Source organism: Heptranchias perlo, chromosome 20 (genome assembly GCF_035084215.1).
Source record: "Heptranchias perlo isolate sHepPer1 chromosome 20, sHepPer1.hap1, whole genome shotgun sequence".
Classification (NCBI taxonomy): domain Eukaryota; kingdom Metazoa; phylum Chordata; class Chondrichthyes; order Hexanchiformes; family Hexanchidae; genus Heptranchias; species Heptranchias perlo.
This window is the reverse complement of record NC_090344.1, coordinates 44,924,557-44,949,196: the sequence shown is the minus strand read 5'-3', so window position 1 is coordinate 44,949,196 and position 24,640 is coordinate 44,924,557. Positions and strand designations below refer to the sequence as shown.

Sequence of the window (24,640 nt, the reverse complement as noted above, 5' to 3'; positions counted from 1 at the left end):
GATTCTCTTTTCTACATTCATTCCTTCCTTTTAACAGCGCCTGCCTTTCCCCCCACCCCGGACGTATTTTTTTTAAAAAAACAACTTGCCTGAAGCTTAACCTTTTTTCTTCAGGCTTTGAGTCTTCATTTTCATTGCCTCCTTCTTCCTCTTCTTCTTCTCCTCCTCCTCCTCCTCGCACAGCAGACCAAGTCCACTTCGCCCACTGAATGGGAGATAAAATTTGCCATGGGCTAAAAGCCATCGGAAATAATTTTCTGCTGCTGGCCTGCTGCTTGTCTGAGCTTTTCACAAAATGGAGGGAAACTAAAAAAAAATACTTGCGTGTATGTGTGTGTGTGTGTATGTCTGAGTGAATGTGTGTGCTTCTGCTAAAATCACGGATGTGGTTAAATGTGAAACATCAAGTCACTGCTGGCAGCTTCCTTCGATGCTTCAGCCTGGCTGGTTATGTGCAGTACATGACAGTTGCAGCTGCAGTTCCTTTTCCTCCTGTTTGGATCCAGCAGCTCTCAAAATCGAGGAGGTTATTTTCTCCCCATTCTGCAGCCCTCCGAGAAAAAACACATAAATCTGTTCACATGAAGCACTCCTCCTTCAGCAACATCCAGCCCTTAAAATGCCAAACAAGAATCAGCTGGATGGCAGATAGCAGAAGCATTCTCTTAAGATCCACCCTCCAGATTGTACTAACCGTAGCTGAGGCGGGGGGGGGGTAGTTGTGGGTGGGGGGGAAGGTTTGTCGGCCACAAAGGCATGCGTGTTTATTATCCTGTGAGTCAGACTCCCTGTTTTTTTTGGTGCGGTGGTGAAATCCAAACTGCAGGGATCACTGGTGCTGAGACTTCAAGCAAACCAAGTTCATTAAAGCTCACAGTCTGACAGCAACGCTGAATGCAAAATAACTTCACATTTGTAGCAGCAGTAAAACTGCCTCAAAGATGGCTGGTCCTATACTGTGAGGCTGTGTTGTCAAGTGATACTTAAAGCCAATGTCAAAGTATATTGTACAATATTTACATGGTCTGAGAAGGCATAACTGTACTTGCATTGGCATTAATATTTTGTATGAATTATTTAGTCCATTAGCGCATAATATAATTCAGTGTATTTTTTTAAAATCAGACGGTTTTTATTGTGGAAGTATCAGTCACATGATGCCATGTATATTTAGCTGCTAATTGCTATCCTCTTCACTCCTCTTTGACCTGCCTTGCTGCCTCTACACTTATCAGGCTGGCAGCCAAACGGCGGTAAAAATACGTTACAAAAGTCAAATAGTGTTCTTGAAAATTAAATAAACCACAGACTGCGGATTCTAAATGTACCATTATACTGGCGCCAGTGAGAAGTTTGAGACATGCACTGAAGTGCGATCGGCAGTATGACTCAGAACTCTGACTCCCGAGCGCACAGGTGTTGTGAGGACACCTCTGGCACCAGTGGGATGCGATGTAGCTTCCGCCCAGGCGGTTTAGTGCGGCTCCTGGGGATTTACAAACTTGCTTTTGGCCCTTTTTAGGATAGAAAAGACTCCCTTCCCGAACCCTCCCGAAATAGTAACAACGAGCCACCCAGGAAGCAGAGGTCTGCAGCTTTGTCACAGCAAGCAGACACAGCTGACCTCAGAAACGACCAGCAAGGCGCAGCCAGCGGTGTAACTCGGGTTGCCCGTTTCAGGTACTGCCCTGAGTCTGCTTTGCACAGTACAACAGCAGCTGAAGTTTGTCTGTGTATATTTTTTCAGCTCGATATTCAGCCTCAAGTCTCACCAGATGTACTCAAACCCCCGCAGGCCTCACCCCTTTAACGACATGGCACCCGTCTGTTGTCTGACGTTTGTGTATTGGCGACGATTGTGTTATGCAGGCACCTAGGTCTTCAACCTCGGGCATGCATGACAGTGGCAGAGGTGCCACATGCCAGGACTTGCGACCGCCCTAAAGATGCAAGCCTGACCCCGACCAATTCTCCAGACAAACTCCTCAGCCCCTGCCAGAAGGAGATGGAGATGGGCTGTGGCAGGCAGGACCTTTGCTGCCATTTTAAGTTTTAAAAGAAAATTTCAAACGTTTGAAAATGGCAAGGGACAAACAGACGTCCCTTGCATCCAGTATTGCCATGGTGCAAATAACGGGAAATACAATGGATAATTTTTGCTATAAGCTACTTCCATCATTTGCATAGATTTAAATACACCTGCCCTTAGTCGGGGAACAAGCGGAGAGCCAGTGGAATGGTTGCCTAGCAATTCTCTACCATGTTCCCCTGAAGTCACACCAGTTCCCTGGCAAAACTCCAGTGGAAATTCTAGGCCATGTTGTATTATTGTATGTACAGCCAAGCTCACGGATTAACAAGTCGGATGCAGACTTCCGATTGTCAGATATCTTTACCAAGCCCTAGTTTGACGTACGAGCATACGAGAAATGACGGGCAGGAGTATGTTCAGAAACGTTTTGCAGTCCCAGAACCGTTTTCCTCCCAAAATTCCAGATATTACAGTTTGTGGTAAAAGTAACAGTAAAACCATGGAGATTCCACATCTTGCAGATCCACAAAAGTACAGTGATTGATGCAACTCAGTCAAAACAGGTGTCATTCCTGCTGCTAAAGTCAGATCTGGTTACAAGCAAGATTAACTGCTTAATTTATTGCATCTACTGTAACAGGTTTACTGTAGATCTTTTATTTTAAATTTCTTCTCCTCCCTCCAAACCCCCCCCCACTCCACCACCACCCCCCACAAATGTGTTCCAGCACACACACCTTCATTCACTGGAGTCCTGGTCCCAGACCGTTACCGTTGTCACTGTATACTGATGTGATACCAGGCACGAGGGGTCAGGAATACAACACCCCTTGAATTTCTTTTTCTCCCTTTGCAAACCACATGTGGATTGAAATTGTCCTGTGTGTAGTTACTAATCATAGAATCAAGGAGGCCATTCTCCCCATCATGCCGGTGCCCGCTCTTTGGAAGAGCTATCCAATTAGTCCCACTCCCCTGCCCTTTCCCTGTAGCCCTACAAGTTTTTCCCCTTCAAATATTTTTCCAATTCCCTATTGAAAGTTACTGTTGAATCTGCTTCCACCACCCTTTCAGGCAGTGCATTCCAGATCATAGCAACTCATCGCGTAAAACAATTTCTCCTCATCTCTCCTCTGGTTCTTTTGCTGTTATTAAGCACATTAAAACATTTGCAGGAAGTCCCTTTGCTATTTGAACGAAGGACTTTGCCTAGGGATATCCAAACTATGGCTAGTGGGCCATTCCTAGCCTTCGAGCCCTGGCAATCTGTCCCATGAAACTCAGACATTTCAATTCTATTTGATACTCAATGGTTTGTCCTGTTTGAATGATATGGGTCTGGAGGCTTGAAATTGGCTGCTTTTAGCACTGTTGCCTCAGTAGTGCATAAAGCCGAGATCAGAACACCGAGATCTGTCAGCATCAGCAACCTGAGATCTTCGGAAATGAACGGAATTTACTCTGTTATCTATTGCCCCGAGGCTCTATGGTACACACTTCTAATGAAGACATTCCTGAACCCATCAGTGCCTTAGTCATATGGCAGACAGAGGAATTTCATACAAATGTGTTGACGTGTTCATTAATAATATTACAGTCAGTGTCAGCCATGGCTCAGTGGTAATGCTCTCGCCTCTGAGTCAGAAGGTTGAGGGTTCAAGTCCTACCTCAGAGACTTGAGCTCATAATCTAGGCTGGCACTCCCGGTGCAGTACTGAGGCCACAGCTGGAGTACTGTGTGCAGTTCTGGTCGCCACACTACAGGAAGGATGTGATCGCTTTGGAGAGGGTGCAGAGGAGATTCACCAGGATGTTACCAGGGCTGGAGCGCTTCAGCTATGAAGAGAGACTGGGAAGATTGGGTTTGTTTTCCTTGGAGCAGAGGAGGCTGAGGGGGGACATGATTGAGGTGTACAAAATTATGAGGGGCACAGATAGGATGGATACTAAGGAGCTTTTTCCCTTCGTTGAGGGTTCTATAACAAGGGGACATAGATTCAAGGTAAAAGGCGGGAGGTTTAGAGGGGATTTGAGAAAGAACTTTTTCACCCAGAGGGTGGTTGGAGTCTGGAACTCACTGCCTGAAAGGGTTGTGGAGGCAGGAACCCTCACAACATTCAAGAAGCATTTGGATGAGCACTTGAAATGCCATAGCATACAAGGCTACGGACCAAATGCTGGAATATGGGATTAGAGTAGACAGGGCTGATGGCCGGCGCGGACACGATGGGCCGAAGGGCCTCTATCCGTGCTGTATGACTCTATGACTCTCTATGACTCTATGAGTGCTGCACTGTTGAAGGTGCGGCCTTTCAGTTGGGACATTATTCCGAGGGCCCCGTCTGCCCTCTTAGGTGGACGTAAAAGATCCCATGGCACTATTTCGAAAAAGAGCAGGGGAGTTCTCCACGGTGTCCTGGCCAATATTTATCCCTCAGCCAACATCATTAAAAGAGATTATCAGGTCATTATCTCATTGCTGTTTATGGGACCTTGCTGTGCACAAATTGGCTGCAGCGTTTCCAACATTACAACAGTAATTACATTTCAAAAGTACTTCATTGATTGTAAGGTGCTAAATAAATGCAAGGCTTTCTTTCCTTTTACACAATGCGATTTCAATCCATTGTTGGTCACAAATTGTCTCCAACAAAGGCACATTTGAGATCAGAAAACTCACTCCAAAGGAAATTGCAATCACAATCCAACCTATGTCCTATCATTCTGCTGTCCCACCTCACTGAATTGATCCCTCTCATCTGATGCATTGTCAGTTGTCAATCAGGTCAGAATTTGTGCACTTTGCTAGCAGGAAGCGGAACTCTACCTCATGTGACAACCTTAAGAACACAGCATCGAAGTATAGCGAGCAGTGTTTAATCAACATTTCAGATCTTAAGCCTTACATTTATGGAAGGCAACATGACCCGGCTTCATTCCTCAAATGATTAGAATTCACTCATTCACTACACACCACTAACGTGTCACTTGCGCAACCCACATTCAGTCTGCACAGGTGCAATAAGTTGAAACTTCTGAAAACGACACCATATAGCATATTTAACAGTGAATAAGCTCATAAACTTTCTCCCTCATCACGTGCGGTGGATTTTTTTCTCCTTTAGATTCATAGCATGCACACACAGGGTGTGGACTTCCTAACCATAAACCTGACTTATGTTGTCATGATCCTTGGTCACAGTTTTGTCCCACTATAAATTGCTATGTCAACATTTCCCATTCCATTTTCCATGTCAACTGTCACAATGTAGTTATAGGATCAGGCTACTAGGTGGCTCTGTGGATCAAATTTCTGAAGTCTCTCCACCAACTCTGTCACCACCTTATTTATATATATGCATATGTTTGTGTATACATATATATATATATATAAAAAACTATATTCATCAACTAACTGTAGGCAACGCCACAGGCAATTTATTAGTAATATATTAGAAGTCATGCATATAGCACACACTCACTGTAAGTGTTACCCTGATTTGCTAAATGACACATTTCCCAATCACACTTTGTTGATGACAAACTTTGTGATAAAACTATTCGTCCTCCGGCTCACTGAGACACGGGACATCTGTTTGTACTTTTCCAAAAGCGCAGGGTGCTGAAAGTGCATTTCAGGCCCATCAACATCTGAAATGGTGAAGACTGGGTAATTTCTCAGCTCCACCCAGAACATTAACCTCTGTGTTTTTTATTTCTCTTTGGAAGTGCTGATCAATTTTCCACCTATTACCAGCATTTTCCTGTTTTTATTGCAGATTGTTTGGGACGGCATTAATATTTGTTCTGCTAAGAAGCATCTTTTTGGTTGCAAAATAGATAATTTCGTTAGGTTCTGACAGTCCAAGTAAACAAGGGCTTCCTGAGTGTAATTTCATGAAGTTCCTACTGACAGACATGATGAGATGTAGCAATCTCTACCACTGCCAAGTGTAGTCAGCTTGAGAGCAGACTAGCTGGGAGCTTTGATGAAATCATCGTGCTTCTAAATTGTCAGCTGTACAAAAATAATGTCACTCTTTTCAAGCATGTTATAAATCTGGCTCTCCTTTTGCGGACCACACCCAGCCCACAACATTATATATGAGAAAACGCTGCGGCAACTTTTGTCCACTGAAATAAAGACAGGAAATGCTGGAAATATACAGCAGGTCAATCAGCATCTAAAAAGAACAGATACAGGTTAACGTTTGGAAGTTATTTATTTTTAGTGTGTCTTCCAGGCCACCAATCTCAGCAGGTCCCTGCAGGTTTACATTGGACTTGTAGCCAGCTGCACAAGGCCATTCATACCCATGCTAACAGTCTGAAAGAGCTCTCCACTTAGTTCCATCCTGTACCCTTGCCCCATACCCTGTTAAAATTTTCTTTTAATGTTTTTTCCCGCTTCCCTTTTAAAATACAGTTTCTGATTCCCTGACCGTATCTGTTTCCTAACGACCCCCAACGTGATAAAAAATATTTGTGATACTTTTATTTCCTTTGTGTTGAATATTCAAGAGCCTGTCATCAAATTAAACAGTATTGTAACTGAGAAAAATGAGCATATACCAGAATCAAACCATTTTTGTACCAAAAATCTTGTGTTTGAGAACTTTTAAAAATTATCGTACACTTTATTCCTCAATTTCTTTCCAACATTGCACATTATTTTTATTTTACCACATGCATCAATGCATTGGTATTACTTTTCTGCAAAACACAGTCAGAGGGAGGTGTCTTTGTAGGGTGTCATGAATTTGCATTTAGAGGCTCCTTACAGAAATGCAACAGGCAGACAATTTCAGATCTGAGGGGGAAAACGACTTGCAAAATCAAAAGTGCAGCTGACAAAAGCCTGTTCAGCCATTCAATTGGATCATGGCTGATCGGTACCCCAACTCCATTTACCGACCTTTTCTCCATATCCCTTGATACCCCTTACCGAACAAAAATATATCTATCTCAGTCTTCAAAATTTCATTTGACCCAGTAGCCACAGCCTTTTGAGGGAGAGAGTTCCAGACTGGCACTAGGGACAGTTCTGATTCTCAGACTGCTGAGGAACTGTTGGGCTTGTTTAAAGCTGTGAATGGAAGGCAGTCAAATAGATGTGTCACTTCATCACATGCAAGCAACACAATGATGATCTCGTGATGGTGAAATGTAAACAGAAGATGCTAGGAAAACTAGCAGATCAGTATCTGCATAGAAAAAAGAACAGGTTAACAAGTCAGGTGTAGATCCTGCATCAGAACTGGGGTCTAAACCCTGAAACAATCAGCCACCTTCCCTGACGGAGGCTCTTGGCCCTAATGCATACATTCAACCTTTTGCTGTTTCCATTTCCGTTTCCTGCGTTTGCAATTTCTTTCTTGTTATTTCTCCTTATGATGCAGTGACCTTTGTCATTGCATCAAAATGATTGGCAAGCTCAGGTTTAAAAAGTCTGGCCAAATAGTTTTTTTTTAAAAAACGATAGACCTTTGAATTGAGATCGCTGACTAGTCACAAGTGTTGCTATGGTGACACCGTTTTGGTCTCAGGCACTAATTTTAGTAGAAAACGCCTTACACACACTCGCACAGTACAGGGTAAATATACTTCATGTATGTATTTGCTGAACAAGCATCCACTACCATTCAGTAACCAAGTAAAGCACTCAACGATCAAAAAACACGCAAGCTGCTTTTCATCTTACCATTTTACCAACACAGAAAGGTTTAAATATATATGCATACACCGTGTGTATATAAGTATTGAGGTCACATGCCCAACGACTCATTATTTATTTACTAATCAGAAAATGCAATAAGCCACATCTGGATTCCTAATTTGCCTCATATGGCCAGTGGCTAATGTAGTGGACAACACTGCTGTCAGGTCGGAAGATGCTGTTATATTGTGCTCGTAGTGCCACAGTTCCCAAACATGGACTACAGCACAGCCAGCAGTAAAGGAAACGTAAAACGGACATTTCTCATCAACATTAAAATGGGCTGGTGCACAGCTGTCGGCACCATCCTATATTTAAAAACAAATCAAAGTTTTAAAGTGCTGGAAATTGTGAAAAAAAGGTGGTGAACTTCTCTTCAATTTTGTGCTCATCAGGCTGAGGATTGTCAGTGCTGGGAATGGAGCACATTTCCTTTTCGGAATCGGGTACTCGCAGGTTAGGTGTAGCATGGTTGGATGCAGAGTAAAGCTGCCTCTGCTGTGCTCAAACAACTGGGTGCACATTTCTCTATGGGTTTGTATTAAATTCTTGGGTTACCCATACCCATGCGCTATACATGGAGCACACAGCAATTTCAGCGGAAGTGTGTCTCCGCCCCATCCTCAGAAAAACACCTACAACTGCATCAATGTGGTATTTTTCCACTTCCCACTCGCAATCTTATGGCATCTCTTGTGAAATGATCAACTTAGAGCCAATTTGGGGCAGTGTTGTGTTATGGCCTAGGAACTGGGCAGAGATTGCCCAAACTCGTTTCACATTGGTCTCCTTCCAGCAACCGAACGAGTTATATTTTCATCCTGGCACTCTGGACTGGATTTGAGTGAGAATATTTTATTACCAAGAGATTTGAACCAGAACACTCCCTGTTATTTGTTTAATAATCAGTGGATTCGCAGGACAGGAAGCCCAAAGGCTGAAATTCAAAGCAGCGCTTTGAATATGTATAAATGAATCCTATCCACACCAAGTCCTGCTCACCTGTCACCCCCACTCCTCGCTAACTGAGATTGGCTCCCGGTCCGCCAATGTCACAAATTTAAAATTCTTATCCTTCTTTTTAAATCCCTCCATGGTCTTGCCCTGCCCTATCTTTGTAGCCTCCTCCAGCTCCACAACCCCGCCCCTATTTTGCGCATGCTGCCTCCATTCCCGCCACCATTGGCAGCTGCGCCTTGAGCTGCCATGGCCCCACTCCCTGGAATTTGCTCCCTGAACCTCTCCACCGAAAGGGATCAAGGGATATGGGGAAAAAGCAGGAACAGGGTACTGAGTTAGACGATCAGACATGATCATTTTGAATGGCGGAGCAGGCCCAAAGGGCCTATTGGCCTGCTCTTGCTCCTATTTTCTATGTTTCAACCCTCTCCTACTTTAAGGCCCTCCTTAAAAGCTGCCCTCTTTGACCAAGCTTTTGGTCACCACTCTCCTAACTTCCCCTTCTTAGGCTGTCCTCCTCAAAACCCTGTGAAGCGCCTTGGGATGTATTTCCATGTTAAAGGTGCTTTACGAGTGCAGGTTGTTGTCGTTATAAACACCATGTCGTGTTTGGAATCTGAGCTCCGCAGCAGCACTGTACGATTTCTTTGCATCGATCTGTTTCCAAGGTTTGTAAAAATATTTCATCCCTGCAATCATTGTTCCCTGCACAATAGAAGCAGAACTGGGATAGCCTTTCAAGTTTTAGAGAAGCTAATAATTCACACGCCCGTGATTTGAAAATGGCAGTGCCGCCATATTGATGGGGCAGGCCAAGTGCCAGCCAAGGTCAGCCTGCCCCAAAAGTCTCTGCCGCAGAGTCGCCATGGCAAGTTTTGCATTGGAATAGATGCCATAAGCCTTATCAAAGAGCCCACACAGGCACGATGGGCCGAATTACCGCCTTCTGTGCTGTATCCATCCTATGATTCGATGATAAAGTGCAGCGACACAGACTTTTCCAATCTTTAGTTTATTTTTGTCACAATTTTAACAAGCCTAAAGCTTGGGCTCCGATCTGTGATGTGCTGGTTGTGTCGTTCAACCATCCTCCCTGTACAAAAAAAAAACAGCTAAATGTTTCCAGAGCAGCGTTTAATCATTGAAGTGGGAGAGCACTTTAAAGGAGCTTCGATTCTGGACAAAGTAAGGATTATTAAATGAAAGGTATTCCTGCACTTTTTGGCCTCACCACTTTCAAACACCAAGAAATAACCTTTTCAGCAACTCTGTGAAACCTAAACTATTTTTAAGGCTGCGTCTATCCTGTCAGATCTATTTGTATAAAGGTGGCAACAAGCTCGGCTCTGTGAGCTGTTTTGTTTATTCAATTGTAAACAATTTCACAACACCAAGTTATAGTCCAACAAATTTATTTTAAATTCCACAAGCTTTCGGAGGCTTCCTCCTTCCTCGGGTGCATTCACCTGAGGAAGGAGGAAGTCTCCGAAAGCTTGTGGAATTTAAAATAAATTTGTTGGACTATAACTTGGTGTTGTGAAATTGTTTACAATTGTCAACCCCAGTCCATCACCGGCATCTCCACATCTTGTTTATTCAATGCATTCATGTGTATTGTCTTCTTTGCTCTGAGATAATTTTTTCCTGCAAAAAATGCTCTAAGCTGTTGAAGCTCCAGCTACAGTGCTCACTTCACTGAGGGGTGCTTTTTTATTTGTTGCACTAGAGCGGCTTCGAAACATTTGCTCCTTGGATTTCTCCCCTCCTCTATTGATGGGGCTGGCTGATATTTTCAGCGCAGTTCCAATGGGCACTTGCTTCTGCCCGCCAGACGATATCAGAGCTGGAAGCTGCACTGATCAGCCAGGGCCGGGAGCTACGTGGGAGCAGGGGGAGCTGGACAACAGCAGCCCGGGGGTAATGTCTCTCTCCAGATTTCGTTCTCTGTTGAAATCAAGGTCTCTGTTCAGTCATTAACTCTCGCATCCCCCCCCTCAACCCCATCAGTGCAACTGAGATCAGGAAGCTACTGCCCGTGGGTGTGAGCCCATTTTGTAGGATTCCTTGGTGCAGCCCTGTTACAGTCCAGCAGGCAGCAAGTACTCATTGATCTGCACCGAACCATCAGCCTTCAAGAGAGGAGGGGCAAATATTTAGAAGCTTTAATAACACAAGCTGGGATACAGATGACAAACCTTGTTCAAACAATCTAACTGACACAGAATGTGCATATTTTCACAGGAGAAAAACAGTATTTTGATCATTGTTACTAAAAATCATACGAGTCAGGGATATTTCTGTTAGACTAAGGATCTCAATGTGGAGCCTTACGGGAGGGGAGAGTGGGTCACACAATTGGTCCTATGAGTCCCAGAATAGGAGAGAGACTGGGTTACAGAATCGGTCCTTTGAGTCCCGGTATAGGGGGGAGAGTGGGTCACAGAATCGGTCCTTTGAGTCCCGGTATAGGAGGGAGAGTGGGTCACAGAATCAGTCCTATGAGCCCTGGTACAGGGAGAGAGTGGGTCTCAGAATCAGTCCTATGAGTCCCGGTATAGGGAGAGAGTGAATCACAGAATCGGTCCTATGAGTCCCTGTATAGGGGCGAGAGTGGGTCACAGAATCAGTCCTATGAGTCCCTGTGTAGGGAGAGAGTGGGTCACAGAATCAGTCCTTTGAGCCCTGGTATTGGGAGAGAGTGGGTCACAGAATCAGTCCTATGAGCCCCGGTATTGGGGGAAGTGTGGGTCACAGAATCGGTCCTGTGAGCCCCGTTTTGGGGGGAGAGTGGGTCACAGGATCGGTCCTATGAGTCCCAGTGCAGGGACAGAGTGGGTCATAGAATCGGTCCTATGCGTCCTGGTATAGGGGAGAGTAGGTCACAGAATTGGTCCGATGAGTCCTGGTATAGGGGGAGAGTGGGTCACAGAATCAGTCCTGAGTCCCGGTGTAGGGATAGAGAGTGATTCACAGAATCGGTCCGATGAGTTCTGGTATTGGGAGGGGGGGGGGGGGGGGGGTGGAGAGTGGGTCACAGAATCGGTCCTATGAGCTCCGGTATAGGGGGGAGAGTGGGTCACAGAATCAGTCCTATTAGCCCCGGTATAGGAGAGTGGGTCACAGAATCAGTCCTTTGAGCTCCAGTATAGGGGCGAGAGTGGGTCACAGAATCGGTCCTATGAGCTCCGGTATAGGGGGGAGAGTGGGTCACAGAATCGGTCCTATGAGCTCCGGTATAGGGGGGAGAGTGGGTCACAGAATCGGTCCTATGAGCTCCGGTATAGGGGGGAGAGTGGGTCACAGAATCGGTCCTATGAGCTCCGGTATAGGGGGGGTGAGTGGGTCACAGAATCGGTCCTATGAGCTCCGGTATAGGGGGGAGAGTGGGTCACAGAATCGGTCCTATGAGCTCTGGTTTCGGGGGGAGAGTGGGTCACAGAATCGGTCCTGTGAGCTCCGGTACAGGGGGGAGATTGGGTCACAGAATCGGTCCTTTGAGCTCCGGTATAGGGGGGAGAGTGGGTCACGGATTCAGTCCTATGAGCCACGGTATAGGGGGGAGAGTGGGTCACAGAATCAGTCCTGTGAGCTCCGGTATAGGGGGGGGAGAGTGGGTCACAGAATCGGTCCTATGAGCTCCAGTATAGCGAAGAGTGGGTCACAGAATCAGTCCTATGAGTCCCGGTATAGGGGGGAGAGTGGGTCACACAATCGGTCCTATGAGCTCCGGTATAGGGGGGGTGAGTGGGTCACAGAATCGGTCCTATGAGCCCCAGTATAGGGGGGAGAGTGGGTCACAGAATCGGTCCTATGAGCTCCGGTATAGGGGGGAGAGTGGGTCACAGAATCGGTCCTATGAGCCCCGGTATAGGGGGGAGAGTGGGTCACAGAATCGGTCCTATGAGCTCCGGTATAGGGGGGAGAGTGGGTCACAGAATCGGTCCTATGAGCTCCGGTATAGGGGGGAGAGTGGGTCACAGAATCGGTCCTATGAGCTCTGGTTTCGGGGGGAGAGTGGGTCACAGAATCGGTCCTATGAGCTCCGGTATAGGGGGGAGAGTGGGTCACAGAATCAGTCCTATGAGCTCCGGTATAGGGGGGAGAGTGGGTCACAGAATCAGTCCTGTGAGTCCCGGTATAGGGGGGAGAGTGGGTCACAGAATCGGTCCTATGAGCTCCGGTATAGGGGGGAGAGTGGGTCACAGAATCGGTCCTATGAGCTCCGGTATAGGGGGGAGAGTGGGTCACAGAATCGGTCCTATGAGCTCCGGTATAGGGGGGGTGAGTGGGTCACAGAATCGGTCCTATGAGCTCCGGTATAGGGGGGAGAGTGGGTCACAGAATCGGTCCTATGAGCTCTGGTTTCGGGGGGAGAGTGGGTCACAGAATCGGTCCTGTGAGCTCCGGTACAGGGGGGAGATTGGGTCACAGAATCGGTCCTATGTGCTCCGGTATAGGGAAGAGTGGGTCACGGATTCAGTCCTATTAGCCACGGTATAGGGGGGAGAGTGGGTCACAGAATCGGTCCTGTGAGCTCCGGTATAGGGGGGGGAGAGTGGGTCACAGAATCGGTCCTATGAGCTCCAGTATAGCGAAGAGTGGGTCACAGAATCAGTCCTATGAGTCCCGGTATAGGGGGGAGAGTGGGTCACACAATCGGTCCTATGAGCTCCGGTATAGGGGGGGTGAGTGGGTCACAGAATCGGTCCTATGAGCCCCAGTATAGGGGGGAGAGTGGGTCACAGAATCGGTCCTATGAGCTCCGGTATAGGGGGGAGAGTGGGTCACAGAATCGGTCCTATGAGCCCCGGTATAGGGGGGAGAGTGGGTCACAGAATCAGTCCTGTGAGTCCCGGTATAGGGGGGAGAGTGGGTCACAGAATCGGTCCTATGAGCTCCGGTATAGGGGGGAGAGTGGGTCACAGAATCGGTCCTATGAGCTCCGGTATAGGGGGGAGAGTGGGTCACAGAATCGGTCCTATGAGCTCTGGTTTCGGGGGGAGAGTGGGTCACAGAATCGGTCCTGTGAGCTCCGGTATAGGGGGGAGAGTGGGTCACAGAATCGGTCCTATGAGCTCCAGTATAGCGAAGAGTGGGTCACGGATTCAGTCCTATGAGCCCCGGTATAGGGGGGAGAGTGGGTCACAGAATCAGTCCTATGAGCTCTGGTATAGGGGGGAGAGTGGGTCACACAATCGGTCCTATGAGCTCCGGTATAGGGGGGGTGAGTGGGTCACAGAATCGGTCCTATGAGCTCCGGTATAGGGGGGAGAGTGGGTCACAGAATCGGTCCTATGAGCTCCGGTATAGGGGGGAGAGTGGGTCACAGAATCAGTCCTATGAGCTCCGGTATAGGGGGGAGAGTGGGTCACAGAATCGGTCCTATGAGCTCCGGTATAGGGGGGAGAGTGGGTCACAGAATCAGTCCTATGAGCTCCGGTATAGGGGGGAGAGTGGGTCAGAGAATCAGTCCTATGAGCTCCGGTATAGGGGGGAGAGTGGGTCACAGAATCGGTCCTATGAGCTCTGGTATAGGGGGGAGAATGGGTCACAGAATCAGTCCTTTGTGCTCCAGTATAGGGGCGAGAGTGGGTCACAGAATCAGTCCTATGAGCTCCGGTATAGGGGGGAGAGTTGGTCAGAGAATCAGTCCTATGAGCTCCGGTATAGGGGGGAGAATGGGTCACAGAATCAGTCCTTTGTGCTCCAGTATAGGGGCGAGAGTGGGTCACAGAATCATTCCTTTGAGCTCCAGTATCGGGGCGAGAGTGGGTCACAGAATCGGTCCTATGAGCTCCGGTATAGGGGGGAGAGTGGGTCACAGAATCGGTCCTATGAGCTCCGGTATAGGGGGGAGAGTGGGTCACAGAATCGGTCCTATGAGCTCTGGTTTCGGGGGGAGAGTGGGTCATAGAATCAGTCCTGTGAGTCCCAGTGCAGGGACAGAGTGGGTCACAGAATCGGTCCTATGAGTCCTGGTATAGGGGGGAGAGTGGGTCACAGAATCGGTCCTATGAGCTCCAGTATCGGGGCGAGAGTGGGTCACAGAATCGGTCCTATGAGCTCCGGTATAGGGGGGAGAGTGGGTCACAGAATCGGTCCTATGAGCTCCGGTATAGGGGGGAGAGTGGGTCACAGAATCGGTCCTATGAGCTCTGGTTTCGGGGGGAGAGTGGGTCACAGAATCGGTCCTGTGAGCTCCGGTATAGGGGGGGGAGAGTGGGTCACAGAATCGGTCCTATGAGCTCCGGTATAGGGAAGAGTGGGTCACGGATTCAGTCCTATGAGCCCCGGTATAGGGGGGAGAGTGGGTCACAGAATCAGTCCTATGAGTCCTGGTATAGGGGGGAGAGTGGGTCACAGAATCGGTCCTATGAGCCCCGGTATAGGGGGGAGAGTGGGTCACAGAATCAGTCCTATGAGCCCTGGTATAGGGGGGAGAGTGGGTCACACAATCGGTCCTATGAGCTCCGGTATAGGGGGGGTGAGTGGGTCACAGAATCGGTCCTATGAGCTCCGGTATAGGGGGGAGAGTGGGTCACAGAATCGGTCCTATGAGCTCCGGTATAGGGGGGAGAGTGGGTCACAGAATCGGTCCTATGAGCCCTGGTATAGGGGGGAGAGTGGGTCACACAATCGGTCCTATGAGCTCCGGTATAGTGGGGGTGAGTGGGTCACAGAATCGGTCCTATGAGCTCCGGTATAGGGGGGAGAGTGGGTCACAGAATCGGTCCTATGAGCTCTGGTTTCGGGGGGAGAGTGGGTCACAGAATCAGTCCTGTGAGTCCCAGTGCAGGGACAGAGTCTGTCACAGAATCGGTCCTATGAGTCCTGGTAAAGGGAAGAGTGGGTCACAGATTCAGTCCTATTAGCCCCGGTGCAGGGACAGAGTGGGTCACAGAATCGGTCCTATGAGCCCCAGTATAGGGGCGAGAGTGGGTCACAGAATCGGTCCTATGAGCTCCGGTATAGGGAAGAGTGGGTCACGGATTCAGTCCTATGAGCCCCGGTATAGGGGGGAGAGTGGGTCACAGAATCAGTCCTATGAGCCCTGGTATAGGGGGGAGAGTGGGTCACACAATCGGTCCTATGAGCTCCGGTATAGGGGGGGTGAGTGGGTCACAGAATCGGTCCTATGAGCTCCGGAATAGGGGGGAGAGTGGGTCACAGAATCGGTCCTATGAGCTCCGGTATAGGGGGGAGAGTGGGTCACAGAATCGGTCCTATGAGCTCCGGTATAGGGGGGAGAGTAGGTCACAGAATCGGTCCTATGAGCTCCGGTATAGGGGGGAGAGTGGGTCACAGAATCGGTCCTATGAGCTCCGGTATAGGGGGGGAGAATGGGTCACAGAATCAGTCCTATGAGCTCCGGTATAGGGGGGAGAATGTGTCACAGAATCAGTCCTATGAGCCCCGGTATAGGGGGGAGAGTGGGTCACAGAATCAGTCCTATGAGCCCTGGTATAGGGGGGAGAGTGGGTCACACAATCGGTCCTATGAGCTCCGGTATAGGGGGGGTGAGTGGGTCACAGAATCGGTCCTATGAGCTCCGGTATAGGGGGGAGAGTGGGTCACAGAATCGGTCCTATGAGCTCCGGTATAGGGGGGAGAGTGGGTCACAGAATCGGTCCTATGAGCCCTGGTATAGGGGGGAGAGTGGGTCACACAATCGGTCCTATGAGCTCCGGTATAGTGGGGGTGAGTGGGTCACAGAATCGGTCCTATGAGCTCCGGTATAGGGGGGAGAGTGGGTCACAGAATCGGTCCTATGAGCTCTGGTTTCGGGGGGAGAGTGGGTCACAGAATCAGTCCTGTGAGTCCCAGTGCAGGGACAGAGTCTGTCACAGAATCGGTCCTATGAGTCCTGGTAAAGGGAAGAGTGGGTCACAGATTCAGTCCTATTAGCCCCGGTGCAGGGACAGAGTGGGTCACAGAATCGGTCCTATGAGCCCCAGTATAGGGGCGAGAGTGGGTCACAGAATCGGTCCTATGAGCTCCGGTATAGGGAAGAGTGGGTCACGGATTCAGTCCTATGAGCCCCGGTATAGGGGGGAGAGTGGGTCACACAATCGGTCCTATGAGCCCCGGTATAGGGGGGAGAGTGGGTCACAGAATCAGTCCTATGAGCCCTGGTATAGGGGGGAGAGTGGGTCACACAATCGGTCCTATGAGCTCCGGTATAGGGGGGGTGAGTGGGTCACAGAATCGGTCCTATGAGCTCCGGAATAGGGGGGAGAGTGGGTCACAGAATCGGTCCTATGCGCTCCGGTATAGGGGGGAGAGTGGGTCACAGAATCGGTCCTATGAGCTCCGGTATAGGGGGGTTGAGTGGGTCACAGAATCGGTCCTATGAGCTCCGGTATAGGGGGGAGAGTGGGTCACAGAATCAGTCCTATGAGCCCTGGTGTAGGGGGGAGAGTGGGTCACACAATCGGTCCTATGAGCTCCGGTATAGTGGGGGTGAGTGGGTCACAGAATCGGTCCTATGAGCCCCGGTATAGGGGGGAGAGTGGGTCACAGAATCGGTCCTATGAGCTCCGGTATAGGGGGGAGAGTGGGTCACAGAATCGGTCCTATGAGCTCCGGTATAGGGGGGAGAGTGGGTCACAGAATCGGTCCTATGAGCTCCGGTATAGGGGGGAGAGTGGGTCACAGAATCGGTCCTATGAGCTCCGGTATAGGGGGGAGAGTGGGTCACAGAATCGGTCCTATGAGCTCCGGTATAGGGGGGAGAGTAGGTCACAGAATCGGTCCTATGAGCTCCGGTATAGGGGGGAGAGTGGGTCACAGAATCGGTCCTATGAGCTCCGGTATAGGGGGGGAGAATGGGTCACAGAATCAGTCCTATGAGCTCCGGTATAGGGGGGAGAATGGGTCACAGAATCAGTCCTTTGAGCTCCAGTATCGGGGCGAGAGTGGGTCACAGAATCAGTCCTTTGAGCTCCAGAATAGGGGCGAGAGTGGGTCACAGAATCGGTCCTATGAGCTCTGGTTTCCGGGGGAGAGTGGGTCACAGAATCAGTCCTGTGAGTCCCAGTGCAGGGACAGAGTGGGTCACAGAATCGGTCCTATGAGTCCTGGTATAGGGGGGAGAGTGGGTCACAGAATCAGTCCTATGAGCTCCGGTATAGGGGGGAGAGTGGGTCACAGAATCGGTCCTATGAGCTCCGGTATAGGGGGGAGAGTGAGTCACAGAATCGGTCCTATGAGCTCTGGTATAGGGGGGAGAGTGGGTCACAGAATCGGTCCTATGAGCCCCGGTATAGGGGGGAGAGTGGGTCACAGAATCAGTCCTATCAGCTCCGGTATAGGGGGGAGAGTGGGTCACAGAATTGGTCCTATGAGCTCCGGTATAGGGGGGAGAGTGGGTCACAGAATCGGTCCTATGAGCCCCGGTGCAGGGACAGAGTGGGTCACAGAATCGGTCCTAGGAGTCCTGGTATAGGGAAGAGTGGGTCACAGAATCGGTCCTATTAGCCCCGGTATAGGGGGGAGAGTGGGTCACAGAATCGGTCCTAGGAGTCCTGGTATAGGGAAGAGTGGGTCACAGAATCGGTCCTATTAGCCCCGGTATAGGGGGGAGAGTGGGTCACAGAATCGGTCCTGTGAGTCCCGGTGCAGGGTCAGAGTGGGTCAAAGAATCAGTCCTATTAGCCCCGGTATAGGGGGGAGAGTGGGTCACAGAATCAGTCCTGTGAGTCCCGGTGCAGGGTCAGAGTGGGTCAAAGAATCAGTCCTATGAGCTCCGGTATAGGGGGGAGAGTGGGTCACAGAATCGGTCCTATTAGCCCCGGTATAGGGGGGAGAGTGGGTCACAGAATCAGTCCTGAGTCCCGGTGTCGGGATAGAGAGTGGGTCACAGAATCGGTCCTGTGAGTCCTGGTGCAGGGTCAGAGTGGGTCACACAATCGTTCCGATGGGTACCGTAGGGAGAGAATGGGTCACAGAAACGGTCCTATCATGTTATGGTTCTATCTCTGACCTGCCCTCCCATCTAGTGAGGCTCCAGTCTGGGAGCAAAATCACCCCTGTTTGAGTTCGCCAGCCGGAGCGGTGTTTACAGACAGAATGTTTTGCTCCATTCATGTTGGTGGTTGAAAGCTTTGTGACACTTCGGTAAAGCTGTGTGTCTGAATGTGAAATTTAGTTCCACTGCTGACAGATGGCGCCAGTTTAAAGATGATCCACCTGCCCTAATATGGAGATTCAGCTGCACATTTGGCAGAAGTGATTGTACTGTGACAGGTTTATAAACACGGGCACCACTGCTCTTCCTCACAGGATGGCTGTCACTAGTGGGGCACAGTTGGAGCTCAGTTCTTGTGCTAAGGACAAAAAAAAGTGCAGAACAGTGTGACAGTATGGATTCTGCAACAGAATGCACATCATTCTAGAGCAGAGAGAGATAGTTTTCCTCCTTCCAGTACAGAGCTGGGATTCATGAGGTATCAGAATCGGTTTGAAAGCAGTGCCAAGATTTTGTGTAGAAAAACTAGCACTGCAACAAAAGTTGAAGGCTTCAGACATACTTTTTCAGGAGTCCTAAAGTCTTGGGGAAAGCCAATAAAAGTTTCACAAGGCTGCTTTAGTCAGAGAGTAAAGACTGCAGGAGAAGTTGATTTGAATCGTCCTGGATTAAAGGGATCACGGAGGGTCCCGCGTGATAAGTCAGCTGCTCTGAGCCAAGCACAGGTTAATGGAGGTTCACTAAGTCAATGACTGGGGCTTATAAGGTTAACCAGCTGTTCAACTAATTAAATAACTAGCTGCACAGTCAGGAATTTGTTAGAAATCCCACATCACCTGTTGGCGATGATCAGAATTGTCGTTCTGTTTGCCAGTATCTGGCCGGGTTATCTGTGCACACACAGGCTGGGATTTTCCGCCTCTTTTCTGATGGCGCATTTTGGTGGATGGAAAATTGCGACTCTCCCTTCATACAACAACAACTTGAGATTATGTAACGCCTTTAACATAGTAAAACGTCCTAAGGCGCTTCATAGGAGCGATTATCAGACAAAATTTGACACCGAGCCACATAAGGAGATATTAGGACAGGTGACCGAAAGCTCGGTCAAAGAGGTAGGTTTTAAGGAGCATCTTAAAGGTGGAGCGGTTTAGGGAGGGAATTCCAGAGCTTCGAGCCTCGGCAGCTGAAAGCACGGCCGCCAATGGTGGAGCGAAGAAAATCGGGGATACACAAGAGGCCAGAATTGGAGGAGCGCAGAGATCTCGGAGGGTTGTAGGGCTGGAGGAGGTTACGGAGAAAGGGAGGGGGCGAGGCCATGGAGGGATTTGAAAACAAGGATGAGAATTTTAAAAATCCAACTTCCAACTCCGGAATGATTTGAAAGCCCATGGCTTCATGGGCGTGGTGTCACGCCATGCAAAGCAATTGGATCTCAGGACAGATCCCTGATCTCTGCCCAGGATAGGGGTGGGGATGCAACAACTCGCCTCAGCCTCCCCAGACTCGGGGAGGGGAAAATTTAGCTGTGGTTGCAACCACGGGGATAGAACCTTGGACTCTGTCTCCAAAACACCAGCCAGCTTCGTCACTGTAATGGCTCACTGGACCTAACAGACCAGGATGGCCCAAGACTTTATGCCTGGTTTCTGCTGAGCGAGTTTCTCTCTGCCCGGGCAACGCCGGGGACACTCCAATGGGCTCTTCCTCCCCCCTGACTAGGAAGGAGAAACAAAAATTGCAACACAGTGATCCCTAAAGGAAAACAGGCACGTGCGTAGGGTCAGTGAGGCTCAGCTGTGATGCCCCCTAAAGTCGAATAGCCTGCTGATGCTCAATACCTAGGCTTATGCATGAAGATTGTTCATTTGGCAAGGTAGAGGGAGGCTGCCAGTGCCCATAGAATCGAACCCCGGCTTGTGTCATTGCTTTCGGGAGAGGAAGGGAGAAAATATCGGGGGGGGGGGGGGGGGTGGGGGAAGGGGCATGGGGGAGGTGCCGCGTGGCACCTGATTTATCCAGTTATGCCAGAATCGTTGAATCTTACAGCACAGGAGGCCATTTGACCCATCGTGCCTGTACCGGCTCCCTGAAAGAGCTAACCAATTGGTGCCCACTCGTTCCCCATCGCCCTGCAAATTTTTCCCGAATTATGGTCTCTGGAGGTTTCCCCACCACTGACATTAGGCTGACTAGCCTGCAGTCACCTCGAGTTACTCTGCTGATAAAGGAACAAAAAGCAGTGTGTTTTGTGCTATGGAACATCGCAAAATGATTCAGTGAGGAGTTAGCGTCTCAACACTTCTGGTAAACCGTGAAAACTTCGTTGATGATATTTTCACGTGGAGCGTTGGGCTTTTTAAACTGAAGGCACAAATTTGCTATTCGCAGATCGCCGACTGTGGGCATCCAACCATGACCCTGAAATCTGCGAATGATGAACAGTTGGAGAAATGGCTTTGCAGTCACACAGCCAGAGAAATCACTGCAGTGGAAGGAGGCCATTCGGCCCATTGCGCCGGCACGGTGCAAACTGGTCAACTGGAACTCTGGCCTCTAATCCCATGTCCAGTGAAAAGCAGCTCTTCTCAATCCCCAAATCTTGCTTTGTTTCCCCGCCCCATTGAGCCCACGTCGCGCATTTCAAGTGAGTAAACTCCGAAACTGACGCAGCAAGAGTGCAATAACCCAGCCCAGGCAGAAGCAGTTCACGCAGTGTGAACAAAAGGCAGCGACAGAAGGGCTCAGCATCGTGCCCAGCTCGGAACTCGTTGAGGTGGGAGGGAGGGAGGGCGGGGGCCAGAGAGAAGGTCCGATGGTGATCGTAAAAATACAGCGTGTTTTGCCACGAGCCTCATCTCAGTTACAGAAAGAAAGGAGGAAACAGAGGGAGAGAGAAAAAGAACAAAAGAAACGAATGAATGGAAGAAAGACAATTGAGAGACTTTACATCACAATGTAAAAAACAAGAAGGAATCAAGCAGAAAAGTTGTACAAGAAACTATGTGGTCATAGAAAATTTGTATTTTTTAAAAATTAAATTAACAAAAATAAAATGGATATTTCAGGCAAAGCGGAAGAACCAGGAAAGGGAAAAAAATAAACAAATTTTAAAAGAAAGTTGCATTAATTTAATTACATGAATTGAACACAAGAGGGCACTGTGACCTGGCAGGAATGTCTGATCAGCCAACACCAGTGAGCAGAGTGAGGGTGAAGAGTTCACAGCAATCATTCATCCCCTGAGCTTTCCTCATTCAGCTGACTTACATGAAGATGCAGACTTTGCATATCATGCAAAAGTAGCAAACAGAGGAAAATATATTCCTGAATCATGTTACTAACTTAGAAACGTGGGAATGCACAGAGCTGAGAAATCTCACTGCAGCCCCTCCAGCCAGTCCCCGGTGTCTATCATCAAATATCAGCACAGAAGGAGGCCATTCGGCCTGTCAAGCCCATGCCGGCTCTCTGCAAGAGCAATCCGTTTCGTCCCACTTCCCCGCCCTTTCCCGATAGCCCTGCAAATTTTTTCTCCTCACGTCCTTGTCCAATTCCCTTTGGAAAGCCACAATTGAGTCTGCCTCCACCGCAGCTTCTCCAGTCTATCCACATAACTGAAGTCCTTCATCCCTGGAACCATTCTAGTAAATGTTTTCTACACCCTCTCTGAGGTCTTCACGTCCTTCCTAAAGTGCGGTGCCCATAACTGGACACAATACTCCAGTTACGGCCGAACCAGTGTTTTATAAAGGTTCATCATAACTTCCTTGCTTTTGTACTCTATGTATAAAGCCCAGGATCCCATATGCCTTTTTAACCACTTTCTCAACCTCTCATACTTCTTGATCAAGTTTTTCTTCAGGTTCTTGTCCAACTCTCCCTTGGATTTGCTGATGCAATCACACTGCCTCCCCGTACAGTCCCTTCCACACATTCACCACCCTCTGTGTAAAGTCGTTAAACCCAAACTGTCCTTTCGAAGCTTGAGACAACATCCTCTTGTTGTGGAATCTGGGTCTATGCTTAACATATAGACGTTGATCTTGCACGGACCCACTAGGACCTTGACTGCATCAATAAGACCGCATCAATAAGATGTATTTTGTCACCCTTGCTTTCCGTGTTTTTAAAGGGTCACAGCGCGCTGGCAGGCCTTGTAATCGTGCCTAGAATCCTGTCTTCAGGTAGGGCACTGAAACACAGCATTTAGTTGTTCAGCTTTAACTCTCAGGATAGCCAAGCCAATCCCCTGTCCCCTTCAGGATCAAGTCCTGGACTCGAGGGTGAGCGATTTAAAAAAAAAATCATGGTTCGGCTCCGGGCTTTGTATACAGAGCAGCTTGACAGCTCTGAAATCACGTCCTGTAGCCGGCCATTTAAATAAAAATTGAACCAGTAGATGCAAGAGCATATATTTCAGATGAATACTTGCACATGGAGTGGTTGTCCAGCTTTTTTCCTGCAATATTGCTTTTGAGCAAAGTCTGCTTTTGGACTTGCCTCAACGAACCACCCAAATTTGGATGAGTTTCAGTTTTTTGGTGAAGTTCTTTTCTTACATTACTGTCAACACTCTTGCCTTGAGGGGATTCGTAGTGTGAGTCAGTGATGTTTTCAGGCATTTGACACTTGTTTTGAAACTGGAGGAGATCTGGGACAAATTATTGAACTACTTCCCGTTAAAACAGTAGCGTTGTAATTCAGCTACTTCCCGATTCTCTTTATTTGTGCTCTCCACAACAATCAGCTTCCATAGGCAAGTCTGCACTACCTTGGAACCCAAACTTGACCGTATGTGCAAAAGATCAGGTAGAGCATGCTGCTTTCCTCCACAGGGTCCCCCGTCTCAGGTCAGCATTATGAGCCCAATAGCGGGTGCCACCGTGAGGAGGGGGGGTGACTCCCTACAACTCTGCAGCCTCTCCTGTTTGGGCGTTAACGCAGCAGGTCCCTCTGCTCACTGGCCCCTTGACCATGCTCAGGTGGGTGAAGCTGCTGTTCCTTGCGCAATATGTTTGTCAACTTCGAACAGCCGAAAAATCTGTGCAACTGAATCATGCAACAGTTTGGAGATCTCCGTGACGTTTTGGGCACTATTTGGAGTTCAGTTGGCAGAGTTTTGTCATTCGTGGCTCCTTACTTTGAATATTATTAAGTTTTATATATTTTTTTGCATATTTACACATATCTAACTTATCTTGCCTTATTCAAACATTAGCCACTTGTCTCTGTAACTGTTTCAATCCTTGATCCAGGGTGACCGTGTACCCTGACCTATGGGAGGTCTGAATACCCAGCTCATTTCCTTCTGTACTCGGAGGTTGTTGTCGCTTAAGTTGATGTATGTGCCAGGTAACTATTTGGTTATTCCAACGTCACTCTTAATCAGTCATCGAAAATATCAAACAGTTGGCCATAAACATTCATGCTGACACAAACTTTTTTAGTGACTGTCTGTTGCTTTGAATTCTTGTTAACACACACTTTGCATTCTTGTTAACACACGCACAGTTTGAATACAGACAGAAAATCCCCCCTAACCATGGGCAGATGTGCAGGAACCGAATATTCCACACATCGTTTCTTGGTTACTTCACTTTAACTCACACTTCTTGAGACAGTAGCCTCCAGAATATTGCTATAAGGGCATCCAGAAGTTTCTAGACTGGTATTTATCCAACAAAACTTTGCATTTATGTAGCACCTTTAATGTAGTAAAACATTTCAAGGCGCTTCACAGGAGTGTAATCAGACAAAAATTGACACCGAGCCACATAAGGAAACATTAGGACAGGTGACCTAAAGGTAGGTTTTAAGGAGCATCTTAAAAAGAGGAGAGCAAGGCAGAGAGATTTAGGGAGGGAATTCCGGAGCTTAGGGCCCAGATGGCTGAAGACACGGCCGCCCATGGAGGGGTGAAGGAAGTGGGGGATGTCCAAGTGGCCAGGAGTTGCAGGACTGG

The 24,640-nt window shown here is 48.5% G+C and overlaps 1 protein-coding gene across 4 annotated transcripts in view; it reads right to left on the bottom strand.

Annotated features, from left to right (window-relative positions):
- tacc1 (transforming, acidic coiled-coil containing protein 1) overlaps positions 1-24,640 on the bottom strand; it is a 145,282-nt gene that overhangs the window by 91,716 nt on the left and 28,926 nt on the right. The window contains exon 1 of one of the 4 annotated variants that reach the window (XM_068001196.1): positions 90-686. The exons of 2 other annotated variants lie outside the window; for them this stretch is intronic. In XM_068001196.1, coding sequence (XP_067857297.1) covers positions 90-244 — 155 coding nt within the window. In that variant the 5' untranslated portion in view covers positions 245-686. Of the gene's footprint in view, positions 1-89; positions 687-24,640 lie in introns of those variants that run through there. One more of the 4 variants, XM_068001197.1, reaches the window with a different exon arrangement.